The 27,500-nt window shown below is 43.1% G+C and overlaps 1 protein-coding gene across 1 annotated transcript in view; it reads left to right on the forward strand.

Annotated features, from left to right (window-relative positions):
• LOC125284986 (regulating synaptic membrane exocytosis protein 3-like) overlaps positions 1-27,500 on the forward strand; it is a 69,519-nt gene that overhangs the window by 40,035 nt on the left and 1,984 nt on the right. Inside the window, 6 exon segments of the mRNA XM_048229168.1 lie at positions 13,977-14,054; positions 14,057-14,117; positions 14,828-14,940; positions 15,699-15,800; positions 16,083-16,222; positions 16,714-16,895. Coding sequence (XP_048085125.1) covers positions 13,977-14,054; positions 14,057-14,117; positions 14,828-14,940; positions 15,699-15,800; positions 16,083-16,222; positions 16,714-16,895 — 676 coding nt within the window.

Consider the following 27,500-nt stretch of genomic DNA (forward strand, 5'->3'; position numbering starts at 1 on the left):
ACTTCGCTCCTCTGAGGATCTTGTTACTCATCCAGAGAGTCCAAAGTCCAGCCTCTTTAATTAACACTGGCATGAAACCTCACCAGCAGCAGCGAGAGCGAGAGTATCCCACCGTGGCGTCTTTGTCTTCAGTTACGCGCAACACCACGTAGCACAGTACAGCTGAAAGAGCCCTCTTATGCAATTGTGTTATTTTAGTCTTGAGTCGGGCATGCCTCAAATAATAGGGAGGAAGAGAGAGACAGGAGAGAGAGAGAGAGAGAAGATGAGTCAGAATAAGACTCATCTGCGGGGAGTGTCACTGGCGAAGAGTTCACAGATTCCTACATTTACTCACTTTCAGACATTTATTATTCATCATGCAGATGTGTTTCATCCCAAAACAAGGTTCATCTGAGGTGGATTATAGCCCAGAACAGCAGTAGGTTAAAGAGAATCTATTGAAACTGAAGTGCTATCCCAGACATCAGCTCCAGAATTGAGGACCTAAGGTTGACTAGTGGATGCTCCATCAGTTCAATTCAGTTCATTCAATTCAGTTCATTCAATTCAATTCAATTCAATTCAATTAAGTTAAATTCATTTAATTTGATTTCACTTCAGTGCAATTCCATTTAATTCAATTCAAATAAAACTTTATTTTCCTTGAGAGGCAATTCCAAAAAAGCAGATCTGGTAAAGGACACGCAACAGGACGCATGGGACAGGCAACATAGACAGTGCATGACAGACAGCATAGGGGTATATGAGGACTGTTTAGCCGCTGTGTGTCCACGCAAGCTTATTCTAGGAAGTGTGTAAATATAGAAGTTTGGAAACAAATCCATGTTGTTAGGGCAGAGCTGGGTCTGGCCAAATGGGGATCTAACGTTGGGCAGCACACACACACACACACACACACACACACACACACACACACACACACACACACACACTCAACTTTGGGCAGGGGGAAGGAGAGCAGTCTTGGATGTGCACCGCTCAAGTGAGGAGAAGTGATTCATTTCTTAATCCCGTCTCAAGGAAGTGGAGGCCGATGGAGTGTCATGAGTGAATAAAAGAATTGAAAGAGACAGGATGATGGGAATGTGTCTGTGTGTGTGTGTGTGTGTGTGTGTGTGTGTGTGTGTGTGTGTGTGTGTGTATGGCTCTGTGTGTCTGTATCTGTGTGTGTGTGTGTGTACGTGCATGTGTGAGTGTGTGAGAGTGTGTGTGTGTGTGTGCAGGTGGGTGTACTTAATGTGTTGAACTGTGCCTCTATGGCACTTCAGCCACTTGAGAGAGAAGTGATGGGAAGGGATTTCGCTGCTCTCCAAATGAAATAGCAGACAACAGACTCTCAGAGGTGAATGACAGCAGACGTCTGATACGCTTCTCTGACAGAGAGAGGAAAAGAGCCAGTTGGAGGAGGGGAGCCAGAGAGAGTCCGTCAACAAAGGGTAGATAGAACATATCGAGAGAGAGAGAGAGGTGAAGAGAGGAAGAGAGAAACAGAATAAAGTAAAACAGCAATGACAAGAGAGAGAGAGAGAGAGAGAGAGAGAGAGAGAGAGAGCACATGGGAGAGGGAGAGCAAGATGTTAGAGGGGGGAGAACAGATTGTAACCAGGTGGAGGAGAGCTGCTACATGCACAGGTGATGCACTAGAACATGTAATCCCGTAGGAACACTGAGACAAGCAGAGAGAGAGAGAGAAAGAAAGGGGGATATAAGAGAGGAGGAGAGAAAGGAACACATTCTCCCTGGAGGAACACTGAGACAAGCAGAGAGAGAGAGAGAATGGGACACAAGAGAGGAGGAGGGAGAAAAGGGGGAAATAGGAAAGGCAGAAAGAGAGAGATAAGTGAGAAAATATGAGGTAAAGTGAGGGGGAGTGAGAGAGCAATATAAAGAAAGAGGGATAGGGGAAGAAAGAAAAAGAAAATTGAGATGAAGAGAAGGAAGGGGGGGAGAAAAAAGAGATAACATGAGAGAATGAGGGAAACAGAGGGGGAGTGAGAGAGCGATAGATGAAGGGAAAGAGAGAGAAGGGGAGATCAGCTCCCGAGCATGTCAGGGGGGGGAATCTTGGTGCAATGCAGACGATATTGCCATGGAAACGGGTGGAGTGAGTGTGAGAGAGTGGAAGAGGGGGAGAAAGAGAGGGAGGCATAGGAATAATGAACATGAGACTAAATGTACAGGAGGAAAAGATGGAGAGAGCAAAATGGGGAAAGAGTGAAGGAGTATCAGAGATGATGGAACAATAGGAGTGATATTACTACAAAGATACAAAGAAAGAGAAACAAAGCATGAGGATGAATGAGAGATAAATATGAATGACAGCAAGAGAAATCCAAAAGATAAAACAGGGTGAAAAGAGAAAGCTTAGAAGTAAAGAAGAGGAAGAACGGGCGGACAGAAAGCACATCAACAGTATGACTCTTGGGGGGGGGGTTAGTTCTCTGTGCTGACCACAAGTGTTCACTTGACAAAGAGAAACTGGAGCAGAGGAACATAGTCCCAGAGAAGTAGTAGCGTGGAGTGGCCTAGAGTCAGGGGAGCTGGGATAGAGCACTGGAGACTGGAGTCACAAGTTGGAAAGGAATTGTTATAGAGCTGAAGTACTGACGCAGTTGTCGTAAAGTACTGTACTAGACACAGAGTTGTAGTAGAGTAGTGCACTAGACACAGAGTTGTAGTAGCGTAGTGCACTAGACACAGAGTTGTAGTAGCGTAGTGCACTAGACACAGAGTTGTAGTAGAGTAGTGCACTAGACACAGAGTTGTAGCACAGTTGCACCAGACACAGAGTTGTAGTAGCTACCAGACAAAGAGTTGTAGTAGAGTTGTTTTAGTAGCTTTGATACCAGACATAGAGTTGCAGAGCTGCACTAGACACAGAGTTGTAGTAGCAAATTCAAATGCACAATGTCATAGAGTAGTCTACTAGACAAACAGTTGTAGTAGAGTTGTCATAGAATAGTGCACTAGATTCCGATTCAAATTCAAATGCACAATGTTAATGCACTAGACACAGAGTTGTCATAGAATAGTGCACTAGAGTCCAAGTAGAATAGTGTACTAGATCCAAAGTTGTAGTAGAGTTGTCGCAATACCATAGCCTATAGTTGTATTGGAGTAACACTATAGTTGTAGTGGAGTAATGCAGTAAGAAGTGAAAGTATTGATAATCTAAACCTGGTCATGTATTAACCATTATGCTATAGACTCTGCATACCTCTGCAAGTGAGTTGTCCTCAGTGTACTCTGTGCTTTGGAGAACAAATCTATCCTCAGCTGAATTTCATTGCCTGAAGCACACACACTCGCCTGTGGTTGAACTGTGTGTTGTGCGTGTACGTGTGTGTAATTTTAAAGTACTGCATTCATACAAAACTTTTGTTGAGTCTTTTGTTATCTGAATGACTTCCTCATGACCTGCATTTTCTCCCAGCACTTCTGCCACTGTTGCTTCATGGAAGCACAACTATTAAGGCTTCAATGGTCACCACATGCATGTCAACAAATGGCTCTCTATAAAAGCCCATTCAGTGGTAATAAGTTCAGACTGAACTCTTGGCTTGTTGTAGCCTGGAGGACCAGACCCAATCTGAAAGATTAAGGGTCTGGCCACGAATAACGTAATGACCCAAATTGAGGGGCAGCACCAAGCACGCATTTGAAAATCTCACTGCACGCAAATTGCACTATACGATCAATGTTAACTGACTGATTCTGGACTTTGACGCAATTGGATAACACTACGTCTGTCATCTGTTTAGCTCACCTCTGGCCCGCCTATATCAGATACACAGATATGATTGGTTCCCCGAGATGCATGGGGCAAAAGTTACGTGCATCATTACTCATTGCCAGAGTCTCTGAGAGCAAATGCTTCTGCGAGAACTCTGGTTTCCCAGGGTAGGCTTGTTGTTGAGTGTCAGTGAATAGGCTATAATCAGCTCTAGTGTGCTGAAGGCTATTGGCCATGTTCTCTGTATCTTTTTGAGGAGTCTATGGGTGTACTGGTTCCTGGTAAGGATAAATGAGGCATTTTAAGAATACTCATGTCTCATGTATAGTAACACCTCCATCTGAGGTAGAGAGATTACACAATGAGAGGTTGAGCTACACAAAGAGCTCTCTCTTTCTCTCTCTCTCTCTCTCTCTCTCTCTTTCTCTCTTCCTCTCCATCTCCCTCTCTCTCTGAGTGGGCCAACTGAAGAGCCCCTAGTTGCCCCTTGTTTTTTACGTTTTTATTGTATCAAGAGATTTCAAATGATTGGTATGAGCACTGAGGACAGGGTTTTGGAGTGTGTGTTTGTTTCGTGTTGGTTTGTGTGTGTCTGTGTGTGTTACATATGTTGTCAGTGTTGAACGTGCATGTGTGTGTGTGTGTGTGTGTGTGTGTGCGTGTGTGTGTTGTGTCTGTGTTGTGTCTGTGTCATTGTGTGTTTGGCCTGTGGGTGTGGCTGACCAGGCATGTGTGAGACAGTGTGGTGTGATAGTTGGTCTCTGGGTGTCGTCTGAGAAAGCATCATCTCCCCCCACCCCCTCTCTCTGTCTTTTTTCTTTTTCTCTCTCTCCCTCTCTCTCCTCTCTCTCCCTCTGCCTCTCTCTCCTCTCTCTATCTTTCTCTCTCTGTCTCTGTCACTCGCCAGAGACTCCTGACTGCAGGCTTAAAAATAGAAATGGTGCACCCTAGCGCTCATCCATTGTGCTCATTGCTCATCATCTCTCTCTCTTTACCTCCCTTCCTCTTTCCCTTCCTCTTACCCTCTTTCTCTCCATCCCTCTCTTCTTCCCTCCATCTTCTCTCTCCTCCTTTTTCCCTCACTCTATTAGCACACTTTCTTTTCTGTCTGTCTCTCTGTCTGTGTCTGTATGTCTGTCTGTCTGTCTGTCTGTGTCTGTCTGTCTGTCTACCTATCTTTCTTTTTCTGACGTCTCTGTTTCTGTCTCTCTCTCTTTTCTCCTTCTCCTGTCTTCTCTCCTTTTGTTTCTTCCTCCTTCTGTGTCTCTTTATGGACTTCCCTCTCTCTGTGTCTCTCTCTATCTCTGTCTCTCTCTCTCTCTTTGTCTCTCTCCCCCTCCCTCTCTCTCTCTCCACTGATATGTGTGTGTCATCTGTCTCTGTCCTCCTCCATGTCCATGTTTGTTCTGTCTCATTTTCTCCTCACAAACTTCACCCCCCCTCTCTCTCTTTCACCCACGCCCTCTATCCCTCCCTCCATCCCTCTGCCTCTCATCAGCTGAGCTCATCGCCATGGTGATGGGCTGTGCTCGATGTGTGCGTGTGTGTGTGTGTTTGTGTGTGTGTGTCTGTGGTGTCAGATACCGAGATGAAGGTCCTAATGAGTCCTTCCCCCCTCTCTATATGGCACACACACACACACACACACACATTGGCATTTTGGAGATCTACTGTATAAGTGTGAGAGAAGCAGCACCTTTAGGAAGGAGGTAAATATGTCGTGTGTGTTGTTTACCTGTTGTTTTAGTGGCATAATCTGAGTGCAACATACCTGTTAATAACACATAACCATACATGGTTTCACTGAAAGTGTGTGTGTGTGTGTGTGTGTGTGTGTGTGTGTGTGTGTGTGTGTGTGTGTGTGTGTGTGTGTGTGTGTGCTTCACAATGTGCTGTGATCATATCTTCTTATGTAAACGTTTCCTGCCTGAAGACAAACTCAAGGAGTCCTGCCTCTGACCACTCTACGTGGGAGGCTCTCCCCAAAATATCTGGCATTGATTAGTTCTGCCTTGTTTGGCGATGAGGTGCTATTTTTAGGAGCGGCTCGTCTAAAATGTCTGCTCCCCACGATATCACTTTCGGTGATAGGGCTGTTGCCACAGATACCAGACGGTGTGATGTCTGCTGTGTGTGTGTGTGTGTGTGTGTGTGTGTGTGTGTGTGTGTGTGTGTGTGTGTGTGTGTGTGTGTGTGTGTGTGTGCATGCATGCGTGTGTGCGTGCATGAGTGTGTCATTTCTACCCTAGAAAAAATACACAACTCCAGCTTTCGAGGAAAATACATGCAGGTAACACACACACACACACACACACACACACACAAGGGGTTACACTTTAATCTGTGTGCCAGTGCAGGTGCAGTCTCCAGTGCAGGTGCAGTATTGTGAATAGCAGGTAAAATCTCCCAAGTGAAATGACAGGGTATTTGAGTGAATGTGTTTTTGCTGTTGTGGCTGAGTTAGTATGTTTATATGAGTGCTGGGTTGGCCTGTGTTGGTGGGAGGGTATTTGTGCGTAATAAATGTTGGTGTGAGTGTGAATTCACTGGGTGTGCAGGATTGTTTGTTTGTGTGTATGTGCATGTGTGTGTGTGAGTGCGTGTAATGTGGGAGTGTATGTGTGTGTGTATGTGAGTGAGTGTATGTGTATAAGTGTGTGTTTATATGTGTCTCTCTGAGTGTGCAGGATTGTTTGTGTGTGCATGTCTCTCTGCTGACATCTGGAAGCCCGATCTCAAAGGGGAGGGATTTTGTTTTGACCCTCGGGAGACATCACATGCCCAGCCGGTATTTAACACCTCATGCCCTTCTGAGCTCAAACTCTCTCTCTCTCTCTCTCTCACATCTCTTTCTATCTCTCCATCTCTCTCCCTCTCTCTCTCCCTCCCTTTCTCTCCCATCTCTCTATTTCTCTCTGGTTCTCCATCTCTCTCTCTGTTTTTCTGCCATCTCCCTCTATCCCTCTTTCCTTCCCCATCCCTCCACCTTCTCACTCATCCTTTAATATTTCATCAAAGTGTCCCTCAGGACAGCAGCTCCTGCTGCTCTGGCATTTAACAGGAACAGAGAGGGAGGGAGAGAGGGGTGGCATGGAGAGATAGATAGATAGATAGAGTGTGTGTGAGATAGAGAAGTGGAGGGAGGGAGAACTTCAGAGAGAGAAATATTGATATACCCCCTAGAGGGGCAGGAGGGATGGAGAGAGAGGAGAGGTGGGGTTGAGATGAGACAGAGGGAGGGAGAGAAAGAGGGGAGAAGAGAAAAGAGAGGGATTGATGGATGTGGTTCTAGTGGCTTAGTAGCCCTCATGGGAACACACACACACAGTGTGTGTGTGTGTGTGTGTGTGTGTGTGTGTGTGTGTGTGTGTGTGTGTGTGTGTGTGTTTTGTAGTTGTCCTTGTCTGTTTGTGTGTTTACGCATGTAGTGTGGTCAGGTCGTTTTGTTGACGCTGAGGAGGTAATTCTTTCACTCTACTTGGCCAGCGGACCCTCATTAAAGTGGCATTACGAAAAAAAGATTCCAAGGACACACACAGGACACACACACACACACACACACACACAGACTCACAAACACAGACTCTCACACACACACACACACACACACACACACACACACACACACACACACACACAGAGAGAGAGACCACCATGGTGCAGCTGGGAAACAGGCATTTATTTCATGCAGAGAGAGGATGAAAAAAGTGGCCTTAATGTATGGCAGTATTAGGTAGCTCATGCCGCCTAGGCACAGATACACACACACACACACACACACACACACACACACATGCACACAAACACACACACACACACACACACACACACATACTTGTGTAGCTTAAGTATACACACACAGACTCACTTTAGCTTGAGCCAATCTATAGACTGAGAAAAAATGTGCTATATAAATAAAGTTATTTCATTATTAGCGAAGCTAGCGAAGCGGTCATATAGGGATTGTCAAAGTTTTTTTTTTTTTTTCCCGTCATCTACTTCCTGAATTTTTGGTCAACGATACCCGGGACACCGAACGACCGGGGCACATGAAATTTGGTGGGTATGTAGCCCCACTAGACTTTTACGGAAAAATTCGTTTGGTCCCCGGGGGCCACTCCCCCACCGCGCTGGGCCCCCCGAAACCCAAAAAATGCAGTTTTTCCTAAATAACTACCTGAACCGTGGCACCGAGGATGAAGAATCTTTTATGGTATGTTGGTCTCAAGGGCCCACATCAACCTAGCCCATAATCACTCATTTGTGATTTGCACCCCCGGTAAAAAATGAAAATGCAATATCATTCTGCTTTAATCGCCCCTCTCTTCAGTTAAGATGTTCAGAACTGCACCAAATTTTATGTGTATGATTAACCTGACATTCTCTGGGGGTATGCCAAGTTTAAATAGAATTTCATCCATGGGGGTCTAAAAATTTAAGTTATGTGTACATTTAGTGCACTCATTGGCCTGTAGATGGTGGTGCACACATATACACACGCACACACACACACAGGTACGCACATACCATCAGTATCGGCAATTACAACGGCCAATACATAATTACAAATTCAGTAGGATTAAAGGAAAACCAAATATTCATCATAACTAGATGTACCGCAGAGCGGTACAAAATATGACCGCCGCCCAGTCCAGCACATTTTTTCCACAAAAAGAAATCACGCTGAAAGGCCTATATGATTCTAACTGTCTCACTAAATTGCATTATCCACACTTAATTCTCACTGGTATCTGCTAGACAACAAGTACCAAAACATGATTAGTTCATAGATTTCACATGTAAAATTCATTTTATACAACCCCACCTCCTGTTTATAATTCTGAGAAATTCTTGATTGTTTGTGTTATGTTTATGTTATGTGTGTGTGTGTGTGTGTGTGTGTGTGTGTGTGTGTGTGTGTGTGTGTGTGTGTGTGTGTGTGTGTGTGTGTGTGTGTGTGTGTGTGTGAGTGTGTGTGTGTGTGTGTGTGTGCGTGCGTGCTTGTGTTTGTGCCTGCGTATGTGCCTGTGCATGCAAGCGTACATATGTCTACTGTGTGAGTATGTGTCATACGTATGATTACTGTGAATGTATGTGTGTGTGTGTGTGTGTATCTGTTTGTGCACATGTGTGCACATGAAATGGGTTAACATGACCCCTGGAAGCAAACATACGGAAAAAAATGGTCATCCTAGGCCCTACAGTTCTCAAGATATTCACAGAGAACTGTGTCTGCCCTACCCTCCTTTCGGGGGGTCCAGTCCAGCGGGGTCCAGTCCAGCGGTTCCATGCTATCCATGTGGGGGTACATGCCCACCAAGTTTCGTTAATACACAATCCTTGTTGGTATGCGTCACTAAATGTACACATTTATTTTATGTAAGGCCCCCATGAACGAAAGTACACAAAACTTGGCATGCATTTGGAGGGTGTCATAATGATCCTACACTTTTAATTTTGTGCAGTTTTGACCTTGTCAGCCAGAGATATTGTGCTGAAAACACCAATTTTTTGCTTTTTAATTTTTAACTAGGTGGCGCTATACATGAAATAAGTGGTAATGGGATGGGTTGACATGCCCCCTTAAGACCAACATACATAAAAAAGGTGGACCTCCTAGGCCCTACGGTTCTTGAGATATTCACAGAAAACTGTCTCCGGCCACCTACAGGCCAGTTGGGGTATACTAACATAAATTAATTTATTGTGTGGCCCCCCATGAACGGAATTCCACAAAACTTGGCGTGCATACAGAGGGTGTCATAATGATCATACACTTCCAATTTCGTGCAGTTTTGACTATGTTAGGTCACAGATACCTTCAATTACAACACCTCATTTTTACTTTTTTGTGTTTAACTAGGTGGCGCTATACATGAAATGAGTGGTTATGGAATGGGTTGACATGGCCCCTTGAGATCAACATACAAAAAAAAAATGGTCCTAAACCCTATGGTTTTCGAGATATTCACAGAAAACTGTGTCTGCCCTACCCCTCCTTTCGGGGGTCCAGTCAAGCGGGGGGGTTACAGATCAAAACGAAAAACGATTCGTCAAAACGAAAAACGGGGGTTACAGATCAAAACGAAAAACGATTCGTCAAAACGAAAAACGATTCGCAATGTAGATTTATTAACACACCCGTGAACTACATCTCCATTTAAACCAAATGTTTTAGAGCGCACGTTGAGAGATGTATCCAGGGCAGGGCTGTACCTACACATATTTGTTGCACGCTACAAAAATCATTCTTGGCGATGGATGATTTAGTACCAACGCTACACCGTCCAATACAGTTTTGCCTATGGCTATACCGTGAGACTGAGGCGTTTTTTTTTTGTTCAGTCGCGTGTTTAGGGTGTGAGAGGGGAGTCGATGTGCTTTGATTCCAGCTTGGTAGTAGTAGTCTATGCGATTAAAAAACACGTGTGTGTGAAGTATCCAAACAATAACGCTTTATGGCTGCTTTAGCCATAGACCTTGAGCTACTGTACAGTGGGTTGGGTTCCATTTAGAAGTGTCGCTTTCCGTGATTCACACAGCTCGTGACTTTACTACTGATATGCAAAACTATTAACTTTTCGCCAAGAGGTGGCAGCTTAAGTCCGCCATTAAGTAAGCCATTGGTTCCCAAAGGAGATTTTATTTGGGTCGCCAGCATAGCCTAGTGACAATTTATGTTGTGTAATAGGCCTAGCATAGGGCCTACTACTTATATAGCTTATAGTTTGTTAACAGTCCGCGGTTTTGTCATAACTCCCTCTATGCATTTTGCATTTAGAATAGCTCTGAAACCGGGGGCGAACACGCGGGAGGGGGGTCGGGGGCAGTGCGTGGATATCTCAATTGCAAAATTAAACAATATTTCTATCGGTTTACAATGGACTAGGCTGGGTGAACTCAGCCTGATCTGCCGGGCGATTCCTTTCGATTTCTTAAAAGATTGAGCTATGGACCTCATAGTTGCAAAATGCAAGGGAACATGAATCAGCATATTATTTGCACAAACAATAACGGACAGTAGCTCTTCAACTTGGCCCGTTAAAATGTGTATGAACAGTCTAGCAACGCATTTCATGAAGGCCCTTTTGGACATGTCAGTTATTTGCACCACTGGGTAAAACGGCATTTTGTTTTAGACTACTGGTATTTAATTTGTGCATTGACAATAAAGCTGAATATCATATGAACTAGATGACTAAACTTATGCATATGTAGAAGAAGAAAGATTCACAAAAATCAATGACATGACCTCTCTTCTTGATAGCTGTTGAAAACTGCATGGAATTGACAGGGATTGTTTTGTTTAATAATAAATAAATACATTATGCTGCTACCTTCTGCTGTATTTTCTCAAATACAATGTAGCCTACAGGTGTACCTTTCATCAGTCCAGTTGCAATGGATGGACTGTGATGAACTGCCCTACTTGTGTTTGCTTAGATATTTTAAAGGTTTTATAACAATGCTACAAATTTTTTGGCAAGTGCTACAATTCTATTCACCTTTTCAGCGCCAGTAGGCTACTTTGTGTGCGGCCCGCAAACACACATTCCAAACAAGCATACACAAAAGTTTCAAGAGTGGGGGATGGAGTAGAAGATGGAGACAAATTCATTTATATGATTTATTTTCACGGAATGGATGTACAGGACTGAGCGGCGGTCATATTTTGTACCGCTATGCGGTACATCTAGTTTAAAGTATTTTAGCTTAGGTCTTTGCTCGAGCGCTTTAGTGGTGGAGGTGTGGAAGTTTAGTGTGGAAGTATACTAAAAGCCTGTGGGATGGACGTCTGAAGTGTTTTAAGGTGAACCATGGTCCCTGTGTAGCTCTGGAGTGCTGCAACTTTCAACAAAAAGTCAATACATACCTACCTATAAAATACTACCTCCAATTGCATCATCACAAGCCACTGTGACCTTTAGCTCCTCAGACTCCTCAGTACAGAATCCGTTTCTGGCTGTGTGCGTGTCTGGGTGTGTATGCAGCGGTGCGTTTGTGCGAAAGAGTAGAGTTTTTTTGTGTGTGTTGTGTTTGTTTGTGTGTGTATGTGTTTGTGCAGTTGTGTCTTGGTGTGTATAAGTGCATGTGTCTGGTTATGTATCTTGGTGTGCATGTGTGTGTGTGTGTGTGTGTGTACTGTATGTGCCGTCTTCCACTCTGCACATGCACCCGTTGCATCCTTGGCCTAGTCGCTTCCACTCTGTTTTATCTCTCCGCATCTTCACTCCAGCAGACAGCGGGCTGGTGTGTGTGTTTGCTCTTCGGCAGAGCCCAGCGCTGAGCGTCATGACAATTTAAAGAGCTTGCTCAGTCGCTCGCCCGTCGTCGCCGCAGCATGCTTTATTGATGTTTCCAGGACATTGAGAGTATTCATGTCGGGAATGTCTTTGAAGTCGCTCCATAGTCTATTTGAAGCTCTTCTGCATTCTTGTTTCTTCCCCCCTGTTCTGTGTTTTTGTGTGTGTGTGTGTGTGTTGATACTCGTTATGTGTTGTTTAGTTATAAACACACTAAATCCTTCTGCTGGCGGCAGGAATCTGCGCTGAATGTTGTACAAGGGTATTAGTCACTCTAATCACTAGTTTTATACACTCCCTGCTGAAATATGTGTTTGGTCCAGGTCAGGTAATTCTAGTGCATTTGCAGTTTGTAACTGTTTAGTGTAATGAAATGCTGAAGTGTATTATCCTGATAGTTTTAATGTTTCTTCTTTATTAGATTGTCTTACCCATACCGTTAGTCAGCAAACTTTTGGTCAAATTCTGCAAAGTGTGTCTCAGAGTCCTCTGTCTGTGGGATGCTCAGTGTTTGTGCTAAAAAAAACTCTGGTGCTCGTAAAAAGGCCAGTGATCTAGGTGCTGTTGGGTCTCTTGGCTCTAGCAGTGGCTCGACAGGCGCTATGAGCGCTGTGGAGTCCGCTCTGTACAGGTCATCGCTGTCCTGCCGTGTCTTCCCCTGGTGCGCTGCCCCATGAGGGGGCAGTGGCAGAGGCTGACCGTAAGCCCCCTCTCTGGCTACCCCTCTCCTTGCCTGCCTGACAGCCCGCTAGCCCTGCCCTGCCCTGCCCAGTTCTGTGTTGGGGATTAGGAGGGGTCTGATCCCCATGGTGATTATGGAGCCATTGCTCTCTGTAACAGCGTGTGCTACATCACCTTCAGGAGGCCATCTTCTGGCTGACGCGAGACGGTGACGCCTCCTCCTTCTAAAGTCCCTCTTGGTCTGCAGTGGCCAGCAGTGTCCGGCCAACTCTCTCCTCTCCTCCTTCTCCTCCTCTTCCTCTTTTTCTCTTCCCTCCTTTTTCTTTTCCTTCTGTCAGTGTCAGCAAAGCTGCAATCCCAGCCCCTCTCCCGCACTCCTCTTTTTCTCATCCTCTTCTCATCCTCTTGCTCTTTTCTCCTTTCTCTCCCTCCCCCCTTCATCTCTTATGGTGCAGTCAGCAAACTGCCCCAAAACAGCCTGGACTCCCACAATGATGTGCTTCTGGCTAAACACAGTGTGTGTGTGTGTGTGTGTGTGTGTGTGTGTGTGTGTGTGTGTGTGTGTGTGTGTGTGTGTGTGTGTGTGTGTGTGTGTGTGTGCGTTCATGTGTTTATGCAGCTTCTGGATATATGGCTTGCATTTTGAGCGTACTGTAGGTGCCGATCTGTGCTGTTCTCCCTTTGTGGCCACAAAACACAGAAAGGGCAGAGATATATTTTGCATGCTCCTCTTTTAAAATACCACCCAAATGTGCTGACAGTGTGTGTGTGTGTGTGTGTGTGTGTGTGAGAGAGAGAGAGAGAGAGAGAGAGAGAGAGAAAACAATGGAACCCAGCTCTGGAAAGGCTGCTAAAGATGCTGTTCAAAGGTGAAGTGGGACTGCCTGCTGCCATTTTTATGGTGTCTTATGATCATGGTGGTGAACTGTCTAGACTCATCCTGCTTTTCTGTCAGATTTCTCTCTTGTTGAAGCTGGTATGGAGGAGTATACTGTATGTGGATGTATCCTTAAATGACCTGCCTCCACCTACATCGGTTATGTGGGTGAGAAGAAGTCATTTTATACATTCTAGGCCAGAGAAAGGATCGCTCTAAATATCAGTATTCATACACTGTGAGTCAGAGTATACCGCATATACTGTATGTATTGAATATATTGTTATTATAACGTTAACAATGCTGTTTTACTTACACTTTCCATATCTCTCTCTCGTGTACATGTGTGTGTGTGTGTGTGTGTGTGTGTGTGTTACAGATGGCGGGACGAAGAAACTGCGCAGCACGATCAGACGGAGCACGGAGACTGGCATCGCCGTGGAAATGCGTAACCGTGTCACCGGCAGGGCAGCAAGGAGTCCACTGACGGCAGCACCAACAGCAACAGCTCTGACGGAACGTGAGTCGGCCAATCAGAAGCCGTCCCAACACTGAACAACCAATCAACTGTCTTAACAACAGCAGCAACAATAGCAACACATTACATTTACAGTATATAGCCATTTTTTAGGTACCCAAAGTGCTTTACTGTAAAGGAGGAAACAACAGCTACCAATGTATCAACCAGCACCAGTGTGTAGGACCCACCTTGGTGATGCACAGTACTCTCAAACTAGCCACAGGCCTCTACTCAACCTGTGGAGCTGCATCCATAGACTGCAATCTGCAATGTGTTCTGCGTTCACTGATAAGTTGTCACCTTTAAATTGAGTCCCATTTATTCGGTGTGTTTTAAGAGCAGAAACGCATGGCATTTTGGGTGACTGATCTGGTCCTAAAACTGTCTGGTGATGAGCTGTAATGAAGGAGATTTATAGCAGTCTATAAAGATGCAGTTACCGCTCCTCATTCCTCTCACTTAACCTCCGACAGGACCTCTGGACAGCAGAGCAGCAGAGCCCCATAGCAGTCAATATGCTGTGAAAACCACCTCATATCATGGTCTGTCGTTTCTTACTTTGTTCTTTCTCTCTCTCTCCCCCTATCCTTCCCTCCCTCTGTTTTCTCTCTCTCTCCCTCTCTTTCCCTCTCCCTCTTTCTCTCTCTCCCTCTCCCTCTTTCTCTCTCATCCTCTCTCCCTCTCTCTCTTTCTCTCTCTCTCTCCTGCAGGTTCATCTTTCCCCCCACTCGCCTGGGCCCAGAGTCTCAGTTCAGCGACTTCCTGGACGGCCTTGGCCCTGCCCAGATTGTGGGACGGCAAACGTTAGCCACACCTCCCATGGGTGAGTAGGTGTCTGTTTAAAGTAGCCAGTGAAAGTGACATAAAATGAGGGAATCAATATCGACCACAAATGAGGCCACTGGGGCGCTAAGTTCCAGATGCACTATGGGTATATGATAATGAGGTTGCAAGTGTTTCAGAGAAAGATGTACGCTTGTTCAACCATGAACAGATGCTTTGTAATTATAATGAAGAGCAATGAGGCTTCAGACAAACAGTGGGCTATGCCGTATCTGTCAATGTTTTTTTTAGCTCTCTTGCACCACCTAGTGATCAGCACTTGTAACACAAAGACTGTTTTCTGTGCTCACCTTCTCCAGCATTATTGTCCAATGCAGCGCACAGCAAATTAACTGAAGAAAGTCGCAGCTAGTAGATTTTCTTTTTACTGGTAGTAAAGTTTAACTGCTAAAGTGTTTTTAGCACAAAGCCTGACCTCACTCAAACATTTCTGTAAACTTAAATTACACAATTTATTGAGACAAAAGACATAGACCTTGTGTCTTAAAAAATAATGATGAGGTGCTTAGGAAATCTGTGGATGTGAACTTCTTCAGTTCCAGCTTTCAGTCATTCTTTGTAAAATTCACACTTTCTCTCATCTGACATTAAGTGCCTCATCTCTGCCTGCTATTGTCCGGCTGTGGTGGTGTTTTCTACCAGTTAAGCTATTGCAGAATTTCCAAGTGTGTGTGTGTGTGTGTTTTTGTGTTGGAGTAGCTTTTCTCAAATTGATTCTTGGTGTCTCTCATCCTGCAGGTGATGTCCATGTTGGTGTGGTGGACAGAGAAGGTCAGCTGGAGGTCGAGATCAATCAGGCTCGTGGCCTGACCCCGAAACCCGGCTCAAAGAACATTCCCAGTGAGGAGCCTTGTTTTAGTTCACACAGTTTCCCATCTCCATGATACTTAGGATTAGAGAGCATTTGAAGACTAAAGATTTTTTAAATATTATACTTATACTTAGTTATACTTAGTTATAAAAATACACCACATTTTCCCAAAATGGGCATAACAAATAACAATAATATTGTTGAACTGAAGTGTACCAGTTATTAACTGAGAAGCATAAGATGAACGCTGTGTTAACACTGTATAGTGACCTTGTGTGACCTTGTGTGACCTTGTGTGTGGTGTCCATCAGCGACGTACGTGAAGGTGTATGTGCTGGAGAACGGAGCGTGCCTGGCCAAGAAGAAGACGAGAGTGATCAAGAAGTCACTGGACCCCTCCTTCCAGCAGTCCCTGCTCTTCGACGAGAGTCCGCAGGGGAAGGTCTTACAGGTGAGAACAATAACAACAAACAAACAACAGACATCCAAAGCGCTAAATCGCAGGACAATAACAACAAACAACAACAGACACCCAAAGCGCTACAACGCAGGACAATAACAATAAACAACAACAGACACCCAAAGCGCTAAAACGCAGGACATTACTCAGCCACAGATGAGGGGACTGGGCTGGGGGTTGGTCGGATACTTTGATATCTGTTGTGTTGTTTTCTGATTAAAAAAAATAAAATAATTGTGAAACCAATTGTGAAACTGCCATCCAAACACATTCCTACAACTTCTGCAAAAAGATTATTGGTGACTATTTTATGACTGTTTTTGCAGTACATGTAGTTTGTTTTAAATACAGTGTTCAATGTGCAGTGTTAGTGTGGATTTTTCACAATCTTACTATCTCCTTCTCTTTCTCTATCCCTCTCTCTATATATCCCCCTCTCCTTCTCTCTCTCTCTCTCTCGTTCTCCCTCCTCCACACCCCAGGTGATCGTGTGGGGTGATTACGGCCGCATGGACACCAAGTGCTTCATGGGAATGGCGCAGATCATGTTGGAGGACCTGGACCTGTCGTCCATGGTGAGCGGCTGGTACAAGCTGTTCCCCACCTCCTCCCTGGCTGACCCCAGCATCGGCCCGCTGACCCCCGCTGACCCCCAGTCCTCCCAGTCCTGCACCCCACCTGTCTGCCCTGCCCCCCACCCCCACCAACACACACACACCAAACACACACACACCAAACTAACACACACACACACACACGCATGCCCTGGCCCTGGCCCAATGGCTCATCCATGCCCTGACCAATATGCCCTTTGCCCAAACCCTGCCCCCCCTCCCAAATGCCTTCTACTAAACTAGAAGATGCTGCAAGCCCAGTACAGTGCGATGTATGAAGTTTACCCCCAAAACCCCAGTTATACTCACCTAAATGTAATAAGGCCACATACACATATACATACACACACGCAGACCAGTGTGTTTGCCTTGCCAGCACATACAGTATAACCTCACATGTGGCCCCACATACCATTATGAACACATACACCACACACACACACACACACACATACACACACACACACATAAATGCATACAGTTAAGATGCACATTAATTCTGTCAAGTATACTTTGTTGCACATTCTGGCACAAAACAACACATACAAACAGATACAAACATACACACACACTCTTTCTCTCTCTCTCACACACACACAAACACATTCATGTTCACATTCAGTGAAGATAGAATATAAATCCTATCACTAATGGTCTACTGTAGCATCTAAACCCTGTCCCATCATTAACTGTCCTGTCAAAGAAGCAAAACAATGCACGCACACACACACACACATACTGATGCCATTTATCTCTGGGGGGGATCAAAATGTAGCAGCACCCACCTTTACCTCCCCCGCATGGCACCGTCCTCCACACACACACATACACACACACACACACAAATATGAAAGGGCACTCATCGATTTTTAAGGTACTTCTTTCCCAGGGTCACCCCAGGGTCATTCTGATGCCAGTCTTTAACCTCTCTATGCCAAATCCCATAAGAAGTTTATTTTTAAAACCAAAGCTATGTATTATTATTATGATTATTATTATGATGATTGTCATGATTATTATTATTTAATAATAATAACAATGATGATTATGGTAATAATAATAACTTTGTCCGTGTTGAAGTATTGATATGTAGCATAGTTAGATGAGATGCAAAAAAGAGAAGACAAGTTTTAACAGTCAATCCTAAGTGTCATGGTTAGCTGCACCAATGAACGTCAGGGCTCTCAAAAACTGAAAGGTTGTGTTCAGAACAGTGCATAAAGGCTTTTATGTGAAGTAGCGAAACATGTGACCTTTCCCAACACGGAGCTTCTCAATGTGTAGATAGATAACTTACGATATTTGTGATCCTATATATATTCTAACTGCATTCTGCACGTTTTTTTTCTTGCAACCTCTGTTAACATAAAAAGAAAATGTTTTCAAAAAGTGCTGTTTTTTTTTAGCTTGCCATTATAGACTAGAGATGGTATTTGATTTATTTTGCTGAAGTTGAGCACTGTCTTGTCTGGGAACCATGAGAAGGAGTGACACAGAAATATCAAAGTGTCCAAAAGGTCCCTCTGTGCAGTAAGGACCGTTTCAAGCAGTGGTCTTCAACCAGCTCAGCCACCCTCCTGGCACATGGGAATGCCAACATGGGAAACAGTGGCTCAGCCAACACAATGGAACACCAGCTCCAGAAAATACCACCCTGGCTCCATGGTAGAGTCCTTCCTCCTTCCACTGGAGTTTACTTCTCAGCTTAGGTCACCCATTGCAGGACTGTCTCTCCAAGTCCAGGAATCGACCCCCCCCCCCACTGGACCAGCTCCCACACTAGTACCCTCTCACCTCCTGGCCCGAGACACTGTGGGTCCACAGCTGTCCCCTAGAGTCTGTAAACAAAATGTGCCAGCCCTAAAAAACAACAACAATAACAACAAAATCCCCTTTAGGGAACTATCCTCTGTGCCCAATCCTGGGTAACATGAACTTGTGTGAGATATTTCACTCTCTCTATCTCTTTCGTTGTGGTCTGTGTGTGTAATATTTATGGGACACAAGTTGGCACCACATGACTGGAAACAGTCTCTCCAGAGTGCACCACTGGACATTACGGTACATGTAGTCTAGTTTTGGGAGCAGGACCACCTCCAGATGAAATCAAAATGAAATTACTGTTTTATCCATCCTCGTTTTGACTGTGGTCATTCATCCTGGTCACTCCATCGCCATGGCACGTTTCCAAGCCACCAGGGCAACTTGTTTTGTAACTCTGAACTGTCTGTCATCCATCAGCTGCCACCCATTTGAGAGACAGTGCGTCGTCATCATCATCATCATCATCATGACCATACTAACCAGCTTTACCAGCCAGGTAAACCAATCGGACATGCCAAGGCCTCACTGAAACATAAGGGATATCTGCAGATCCAGAGTTTGATGTCCAGAGAACCTTTAGATGGCCCCTGCTCCAGGACGTCAACCACGGCTTAGTGTTGCCCCATTGAAAAGACCCTGATGAGTATTAAGGAGAAAGATGACCTAACATGACATAACATGGACTATCAGAGTTGTCAATATGTTTGTTTATTTAGATCTTGTCATTTTATTTGTCACCATAGTGATTGTGATTTAACAGTTCTCCTGCACAGTTCTATGGTCTTCTGGTCCGCTGCTTTGGTCCAGACTATTTTTTTTTTTTCTTTTTTAAATGATTTTGACCATTCCAGTCTGAGGATTTGGACATCGTCTTTCTACCTGAACAGCATCCTGTTAACCGACCTTAATGCATGTACATCTCCTCTCCGCTTGACCTGAGCTTCATTTCTGGTATACTCTCCTAATTTTGCTCATGATTATCAATATGTGGTATTAGTACGTATCTGTAGTAAGTCAGTGTCAATCTGTAAATTCAAATAGTTTTTATTTGGTGAGTTTAGACTACACCAATGCACTTTTTCTGGTTATTTATAGAGTGTGTTTTGAAAATGTTATTATGATTCCTGTTGTCCAGTTATTTTCTGTACATAAACTGGGGACGGAACACCTGCTTCGTCAAAAGGGATTTCGGATACTTCTGGAGTATCCGTATTTGTTTCAAAGACGTGTTTTTGTCCCTGTTTATATTGACAATGGACTATTTCCTTGTTCTCATAATGAACCTTTAAGCTTTTAACTGCACTGGCTCAAAAAGTAGCTGTGAGTCTGCTTTCACCCACATCACCCATCAGAGTTAGTAAGACATGTCAAATGTATTCTTTTTGGGGGTTTGAAAGACCACAATCCCTTGTGGTTATGGAACTTATAACAGGTCTAGTGTTTTAGTTATGATTTGAAGATATACAATGACTTCTGAGTACTCTTTAGTTTACGGTGGAGTTACAATGGAGTCAAATGATGATATTCATTGACTAAGCATCTACTGAGCTGATGTGCATTCGTATTTACTTAGCCTTTGTATTCTCTCTCATCATTCTCTGATTTTGGTCTTTAGAAAAAAAACTTCCAAATGATATTTAAAGAGGACTTTTCTTTATTTTTTGAAAAAAAAAGATTGGATTTATTAACTCTGTACTTGTATGAATTATTATCATCTTAAATGTCACTGAGCTGCTAATGATGGATTTCTCTGTGTTATCTCCCCAAAATCGTGAGAGGTGGAAAGTTTGGGTGTCTGCACCAGGTCGAAGGCCTGAATTTAATCAGAACCAAAAGATTCTTCCTCCTTTTCCTGATACATTATGGGATATAGGTGGGTTGGCAAAGGCCTCCGAGTGATCTCAAAATTTAGAGCTATCTCTATGGCAACAGTGCATCAGTTGGGCTAGTTCACCATGAAAGATAACTTTTATTTAATGTCAGTGATTAGTTAACGCCTTTGTATTGAGACAATTTGATGTAGTCTCCCTTGTGCCCCAAAAGGCACTTCCATGTCGACATGTGTTTGTACAATAGTGAGATGAGGGGTATATTGGCAGTATATATATATATATAGATGATATATATCTATTTTTTTCATACTTGCACAATATTGTGAGTAGCGCCTTCGTGACCACTGACAGACTTATGTATGTGGATGATAAGAGCATAAAAATGAGTTGCATTATTTAGTCAAAAGAAAAAGAGAAATTGTATTAAAATGTATTGAGAGACAAAATAACTGAATAACTTTGCAGCTGAATGTTTTTGTCCATGGTATACAGGACTGTGACATGACTATGAGCTTTATCAGTGTGATTTTCGTATACTTGAGAATGTTTGTGTCTCCATTCTGGTTGGTGGAGTGCCCTCGTTCTCTTTACTGCAGATTTGTATTGAGTGCTATTACAGCATGATGGAGTGAATGCATGAACTGTATCTGAACCCAGACTTTTCAGTCCTTTGAATATTCCCTCCAGAGGAATCCAATCAGATGTATTATATGCTGAAATCCCATCTAAAATGGAAGTGGACAAAAAAAACCCCACTGCTAGATAAAAGCCAATTTACTTTTCTGTGTGAAGCCTCACAGAGAGCTGTGCAGTGTCTACTCTGCATATGGCATTGTATATGGTCCTGTATGTTAGGTATATGTATGGTTGAATATATCTTATATATATATATATATATATATATATATATATATATATAATTGGCTAATTATTAGCACAGTTGCTGAACAAGGAAGTGGGCCAACTCTCAACCAAACCGAACTCAACCGAAGCAGAATGGCTCATCATCTCTTATGATTTGTATTTTCTTGACGCTAGTTTGCCCCATGTGGTTCAGGCTCCTCTTTGGTCCTCCACGATCTGTCCACTAGTTTTGGTTCAGGGGTCGGTTTGGTCCAGCACTGTCCCCCTGGGACTGCAGTTTGGCAGTGTGTGTTGATCAGGTGGGGCAGGCAAAGGGCTGTACTACAAAACAAGGTGACGGGCCAGCCCGGGTAACAGATATTGTGACGTGTTGTTTCGAGATCAGCGGTTGGTCCTGAAGTAAACCTGGTTGAGCCAGTAACCTTGTTTCGGAGTACACCCCTCAGGTGGAGTGGAGTTCCAGGGGTTTGAATGGTGGAGCCTGTTTGGGCAGATCGTTGGGCCATGTCCTCCGGTGGTGGGAAGGAGATGGAGTGGAGATGTAGTGAGCCTTGGCCTTCACCCACATCAAATGATTGGGATGGATTGGGTTTATTGTCTGTGGCACAGTGGAGTGGAGTGGGGTGGGGTGGGGTGGGGGTGGGGTGGGGTGGGGTAGGGTAGAGGACAGGGCGGTGGTAGTGTAGTGGCTAAGGAGGTTGGCTGGCATGCAGTAGCCTGAAAAAGTTGTGGGTTCAATTCTCGGCTTCCACCGTTGTGCCCTTGAGCAAGACACTTAACCACTTGCTCTGGGGTTGGCCCTTGTAAGATAATTGACATAATAATTCGCTTTGGATTAAAGTGTAAATGAGTAAATGTAAGGTGATAAATGAGAGAGCTTCGGCAGTGCCTGAGGCAGTTACTCTCTCACGCACACAGACACAGTTGTTTCACAAAGAGGATTTTGTTGTCGTTGTTTTCTTTGGGCACAAATAGGCTCTTCAAGGACATTTGCCTGAAATGTCCTGTTCTCAAGAACCTTTTGGTAAAAGAGGTCTATTTCAGGACACTGCAGAAACCCATTGAGCGCTCACAAACAGCATTACGTACACTCTGTGTTGTTCACAGTGTCTTTCTTCTTTGGATGGACTGATGTCTTATAGGGAAGAAACGTTTGGTTGAGCTGATAATTCTTTTCGAAAATAACAAAAGGTTAGTCTGGAGTAGTTGATGACAACGGCCTGACTGTGGAATTATTTTCCCCACTACCCCGCCACATTATTTATTGAGATGTATGTATATAACATATACCTGCTACTGTTTTTAAAGACAACTTGCAAGGAATTAATAATATATTGCTGTGTTTATTGCATATGTAGGTAAAGCTGAATGGGTTTGTCTGTTGACTTGGTTATGATTACGACTCCTGTGTATCTGGCTGCCATCTAGAGGATGAGCACAGTAGCACATGTGTAGAAATTTTGTCCTCGTAAAGCAGGTTTCCATGTGTAGAAATTTGGTCCTGGTCAAGCAGGTTTCCATGTGCACATACACAAATAGAGGAATATGATGGTGGGGTCCTCAAAAGGCAGGTTTTTAAATGCACACACACACAAGTAAAGGAATTATGATGGTGGACAATCAGACTGACCTGAATTGTGCTTTTCTTGTATTGCTTGCCCTGCTGGCTTGCTTTTCAGAATGCTGCTGTACTGATAGATGGAAGGAAAGGGGGAGGTGGGGGCTTGCCATAGAGGCTTATTGAGTGGCTGCCGTTAAAAACCCTGACAAAACTTCAACAGTCGATTGGCTGATCTGTTGGTCCCTGCTTTGACCGCTATTTTGGAAATTCTATGACTTTTCAAATGTTTCTTGTTGTGGAGATGTATCTGTCGAGTTGTTTATATGGTCTCACCTCTGACCAGGTATTATCAATATATTTAAAACTATGGTATATTTGAGATTTTATTTTATTTTTGTAAAGTGTGGGGAGATGATTTGTCGGAGACTGGTTCAACGACAGTTGCTGGGTTGAATTCTGCCTTGGAATTCATTCAATGAGGGCTTGTGAAGTAAGTTGCCTTACTTTATTTATGAGATGTAATTTTTATTGTAGCAGCACGAGCACATGTTCGAAAGATTTAAAACGAAAACAAAACTCTTCTCTTCAACTATTGTAAGTTAGTATTTGCTGAGATATTATGAATGTATTAATGAATCATTTCACTTGATTTTGGTTAAAACGTATGTCTTATTGTTTTGGGTAATGCTATTGAAACCCTAATGTTGTGGGGCGAGCTGCCCTTTTTTCTCAGATGTTTGTATTTACCAACCTACCTTTGTTAAAGAGCCTTGCTAATGATAGTAAGATTTTGCACCCCATTTAAGAATTTGTATTTTAATCTAAGATGTGGCTGGCATTAAAGCATTGGAAAATTATATATTGATTGATTGTATTGCTGCCAGACTTAGGCTACACATTTGTAGTTAAATTGAAACTTTTTGCATGGTTATTTTACGAACACTGCTATTTTATGGTCTTGACAAAATTGATGTATTCAGCTGATATTACAGTATAATAATGGGAACTTTTTTGAAGCATTGTGAGAACTTGGACCAGGAATTCATTGTAGCATGCAATCAGACTTACTAACTCTGGCTAAATCCTTTTCCTTGCAATAACTTGAGTGAACCTGATTAACCCTGGCTCTTTAAAGATGGCTTCCTCTTCAAGAAGGGTTTTCTGGCCACAGAATACCTCATCTTTTGTATTAGTTTACTTTTGCACTACTTGAAGAATTAAAAAGATTATAAAGCTGTTTTTGTTTGTTGTAACAAGACAATTTGCTGAAAGCATGCAAGGTTTCGGAAAAACTTTGAAAATGAGACTTGACCCAATAGCTTGAAAAAACGAACAAACAAATGAAATACATCCTTTGAAAGAACAGCCCATGTCTGTCTTTCCTGTAGCACCATTGTGATGGGTTTTTTTTCTTTGTAAAACTACATTCCCAAGTCCAAAATAGTCATCAGCATACTTATTGTCCTTCTGTAATTGTTATCAGAACAGCACAAGCAGTTGAGTGGCCAAATTGATGTTTAAACAAAATTTAATTACAGCAAGGGGCAAGTGCTAAGACACAAAAACAACTATTGTGAAAGTATAGCCACTTTGTATTGAGCAGAATTGTGTTGATTAGGTTAGATGATGGGAGAAGCCAAAAGTACTTTGCTTTCAGGCCTCCTCATCTGAAGCACAGGCGCACGTTGTAAGGCTCCGGAAATGAATGTTTTCATATGACCTATATCCATCTTTTGTCAATCAACACTCCTTTGGAAGAGCAATTTTTTTTCTCCTCCTGCCCTTATTGCATAACGAAGGCATTGGCAAGCCGAGAGGGCATATGTTGATGCATATGTAAATCATACAAGCAACTCACACGTATAAGAAGGGAGCTGTAATTTTATACTTGTGCTTTGTAAATGTTTTCTATGTGCAGTATTTGATAATGTAAAACTGGTATTTTTGTGGTTTGTACGCAGCAGAGTTGATTATTTAAAAGTGCACGTAGTTTTGTAAGAAAAGACACACAAAAATCCTCTCCCACTCACACATAGAAATTTTGATTCAAAATTCTGTATCTGCATGCCTCTTTGACAGCTGGGAGCAAAGTCAATAAAGTTTTATTTGAACCATCTCTGGCCTCATAATCATTGTGGTGAATCCAACAAAAATTGTGCCTTAAAGTTTGGAGTATCCTGTAAAAAAAAAAAAGGTCACAGAGTACTGTCGGTAAAAAAAAATCAGACGCTACCTAGCTCGAGTTGCTGCAGCCAACAGCTAGAGCACCCAGGCAGCTGCAGTGCTACTCTGGCTGGCATTAAAGCATTGGAAAATTATATATTAATTGATTGTATTGTTGACATTTTAATAGTAATTTAGGAAACTTTTATCCAAAACTATATGCAGTTTACACAATTTTACCAGTATATTCCCTGGGTTTTGCTCTGGTATATTTACTTGACAGGCAACTATATGCTTTGTGAATTCACACAATAGTGATATGAAATGATATGACTGACATTTAGGGCCCAATCATGATATTCTAAAGTGCATCGTCCCTCGTCAAAAGTCTATTCAAATTTAGTAGGATGTCCAGTTCACATTGGGAGGGGTTTCGTTATCAAACGTGGAGCGCATGGCGCAACAAGGTGTTCCTAGGTTTTTTAATCAGTCATATGGGTGTTTTTGGCGTAACATCATTTTAAACCAATGAGAATGACATATGTCATTCCCTTTACCGGCGCAAAGCGCGATATGTCAAATAAATGCATCGGTATTTTGGCATTCAATGGCGCATTTGAAGGAGGCTGCTTGAGAGACCGTATGGAACAGTTATTCTTAAACCATGCTTTGATAAAACCTAGCATAGCATTCACGCATTTGCACTCGTCTATTATTTTAACTCATTGGCAAAGTGAAACTAACTTCACCAAGGAGTCAGTCAACGACAAGACAGTTATATGCAGTTACTTTCACTATTGACTGACAATGGGTTACCACCGAAAACATAGGCTGGAAAAAGCAACACTTACCCTAATGTTGTTCAAATGACTGAATAAAACAACATTTATCCTGCAGAGGAGTTGCTTATATCTCGTGACAGTGCGTCTTCAGCTGTGCTCCATACTGTCTCTCGCCTCTCCCCTAATCACTTTTAACCGTCATTACCAATTTGCAAATGATGGTGAATAACTACTCATCATGAGATGTACAGTATTTCGTAATATCTTTATTCTAATTATGTTTCCCATTGTAATCGTGCGCTGGTGTGCGTTCATGAATGATAGAAGGATGGTGCATGCACCTGCCAATATGACTGTTGACATGCTCTCTTAAAATAGCATATGAACAACTCGCCATTGACTTCTGACCATGTTTAGGTGGTGTATGATAGTCCCCTAGTCCCTTCCCTAGGTTGTTAATTGCCACACACCTGGGCGCAATGTTTAAAAAATAAACGTGCAAAATACCGAATTAAACTTCGCGCGGGTGAATAACGAACTTTACGCCATGCGCTGGTGCCCAAAATACAGTCCTAAATAAGCATTACAGTCAAACAAAAACAAACCCACAAGTTGTGATTTGGGATACAATTTTCTTTTATCTCACATAGATCACAAGCCAGGCCTTTAATGATGCATTACATATTTATTACTCTAAAAATGATTTTTAAAAGGAAGATATAGTTGAACAAATTATTTTATGTATTGCAACTATACTCCACAAATTATACATTAAGGTGAGGCATCATTTATACAAAGGTAGAATGCAAAAAAAAAAAAAAAGATTAAATTAATCCATAAACAGTTAAGATTATTAATAAAAAGGTATACATTCCTTGAGAGTGCTGATATTTCACAGAAGAGAAGCAAAAGGCCCCAACATCTGCAGGGGCACTCCTATGGAAAAAGCTGATCAGACGCAGCAGCACCTTTACACCAAGAGAGGGTCATTTTGATCCTACCGATTACAAGTCACAAGTTTCCTGTGATTTAGGGTTTTTTTTTTTAAAGGAAGTGCCTGCCTTCTTAAAAAATAGTTATTAAAGCAACACTACTGCACATCATGCAATAACATTGCACGTAATACCAATTTGCAGTAGCCTAATTAACCACAAGTCAGAGTCTTTTATTCACTATGGTCAGCCTCTTCCTACTCCTATAGTGTGACCCCAGAGCTGTCTCCAAACCACGGAGGGTTACTTGTGAGGACATGGGATTCCTGTAGGGACTCGCTGACGCAGACGCATTTATCTCCCTGACCCAACAACTCACTAATTTCTCTGAACTCATTCCGTATAAGCCGATATGAATCAAACGTTGGGGAAGGAACGTAATCTAATCTGTCCAAAGCATGAGGCCCCTCGGATCCAATCTGATCCAAGAGGCAGTGCTCTAGAGACTACACAGTTGTTGTTGATGCCTACAACTGTTGATGTGTTAGCCACTCATTGCTTGGTCTGTATAGGCTCGCAGCGTTTGCCAGACAGTCATCAGCACAAAGCCCTAGAACACCACCAGCCACTGGTGCTACTCCCACCACTGCTCCAGACTAGTATTGCTCTGTGTGAATCCATGAACAGAAACTAAAGC

The sequence above is a fragment of the Alosa alosa genome, chromosome 20 (assembly GCF_017589495.1).
Source record: "Alosa alosa isolate M-15738 ecotype Scorff River chromosome 20, AALO_Geno_1.1, whole genome shotgun sequence".
NCBI classification, from domain to species: domain Eukaryota; kingdom Metazoa; phylum Chordata; class Actinopteri; order Clupeiformes; family Clupeidae; genus Alosa; species Alosa alosa.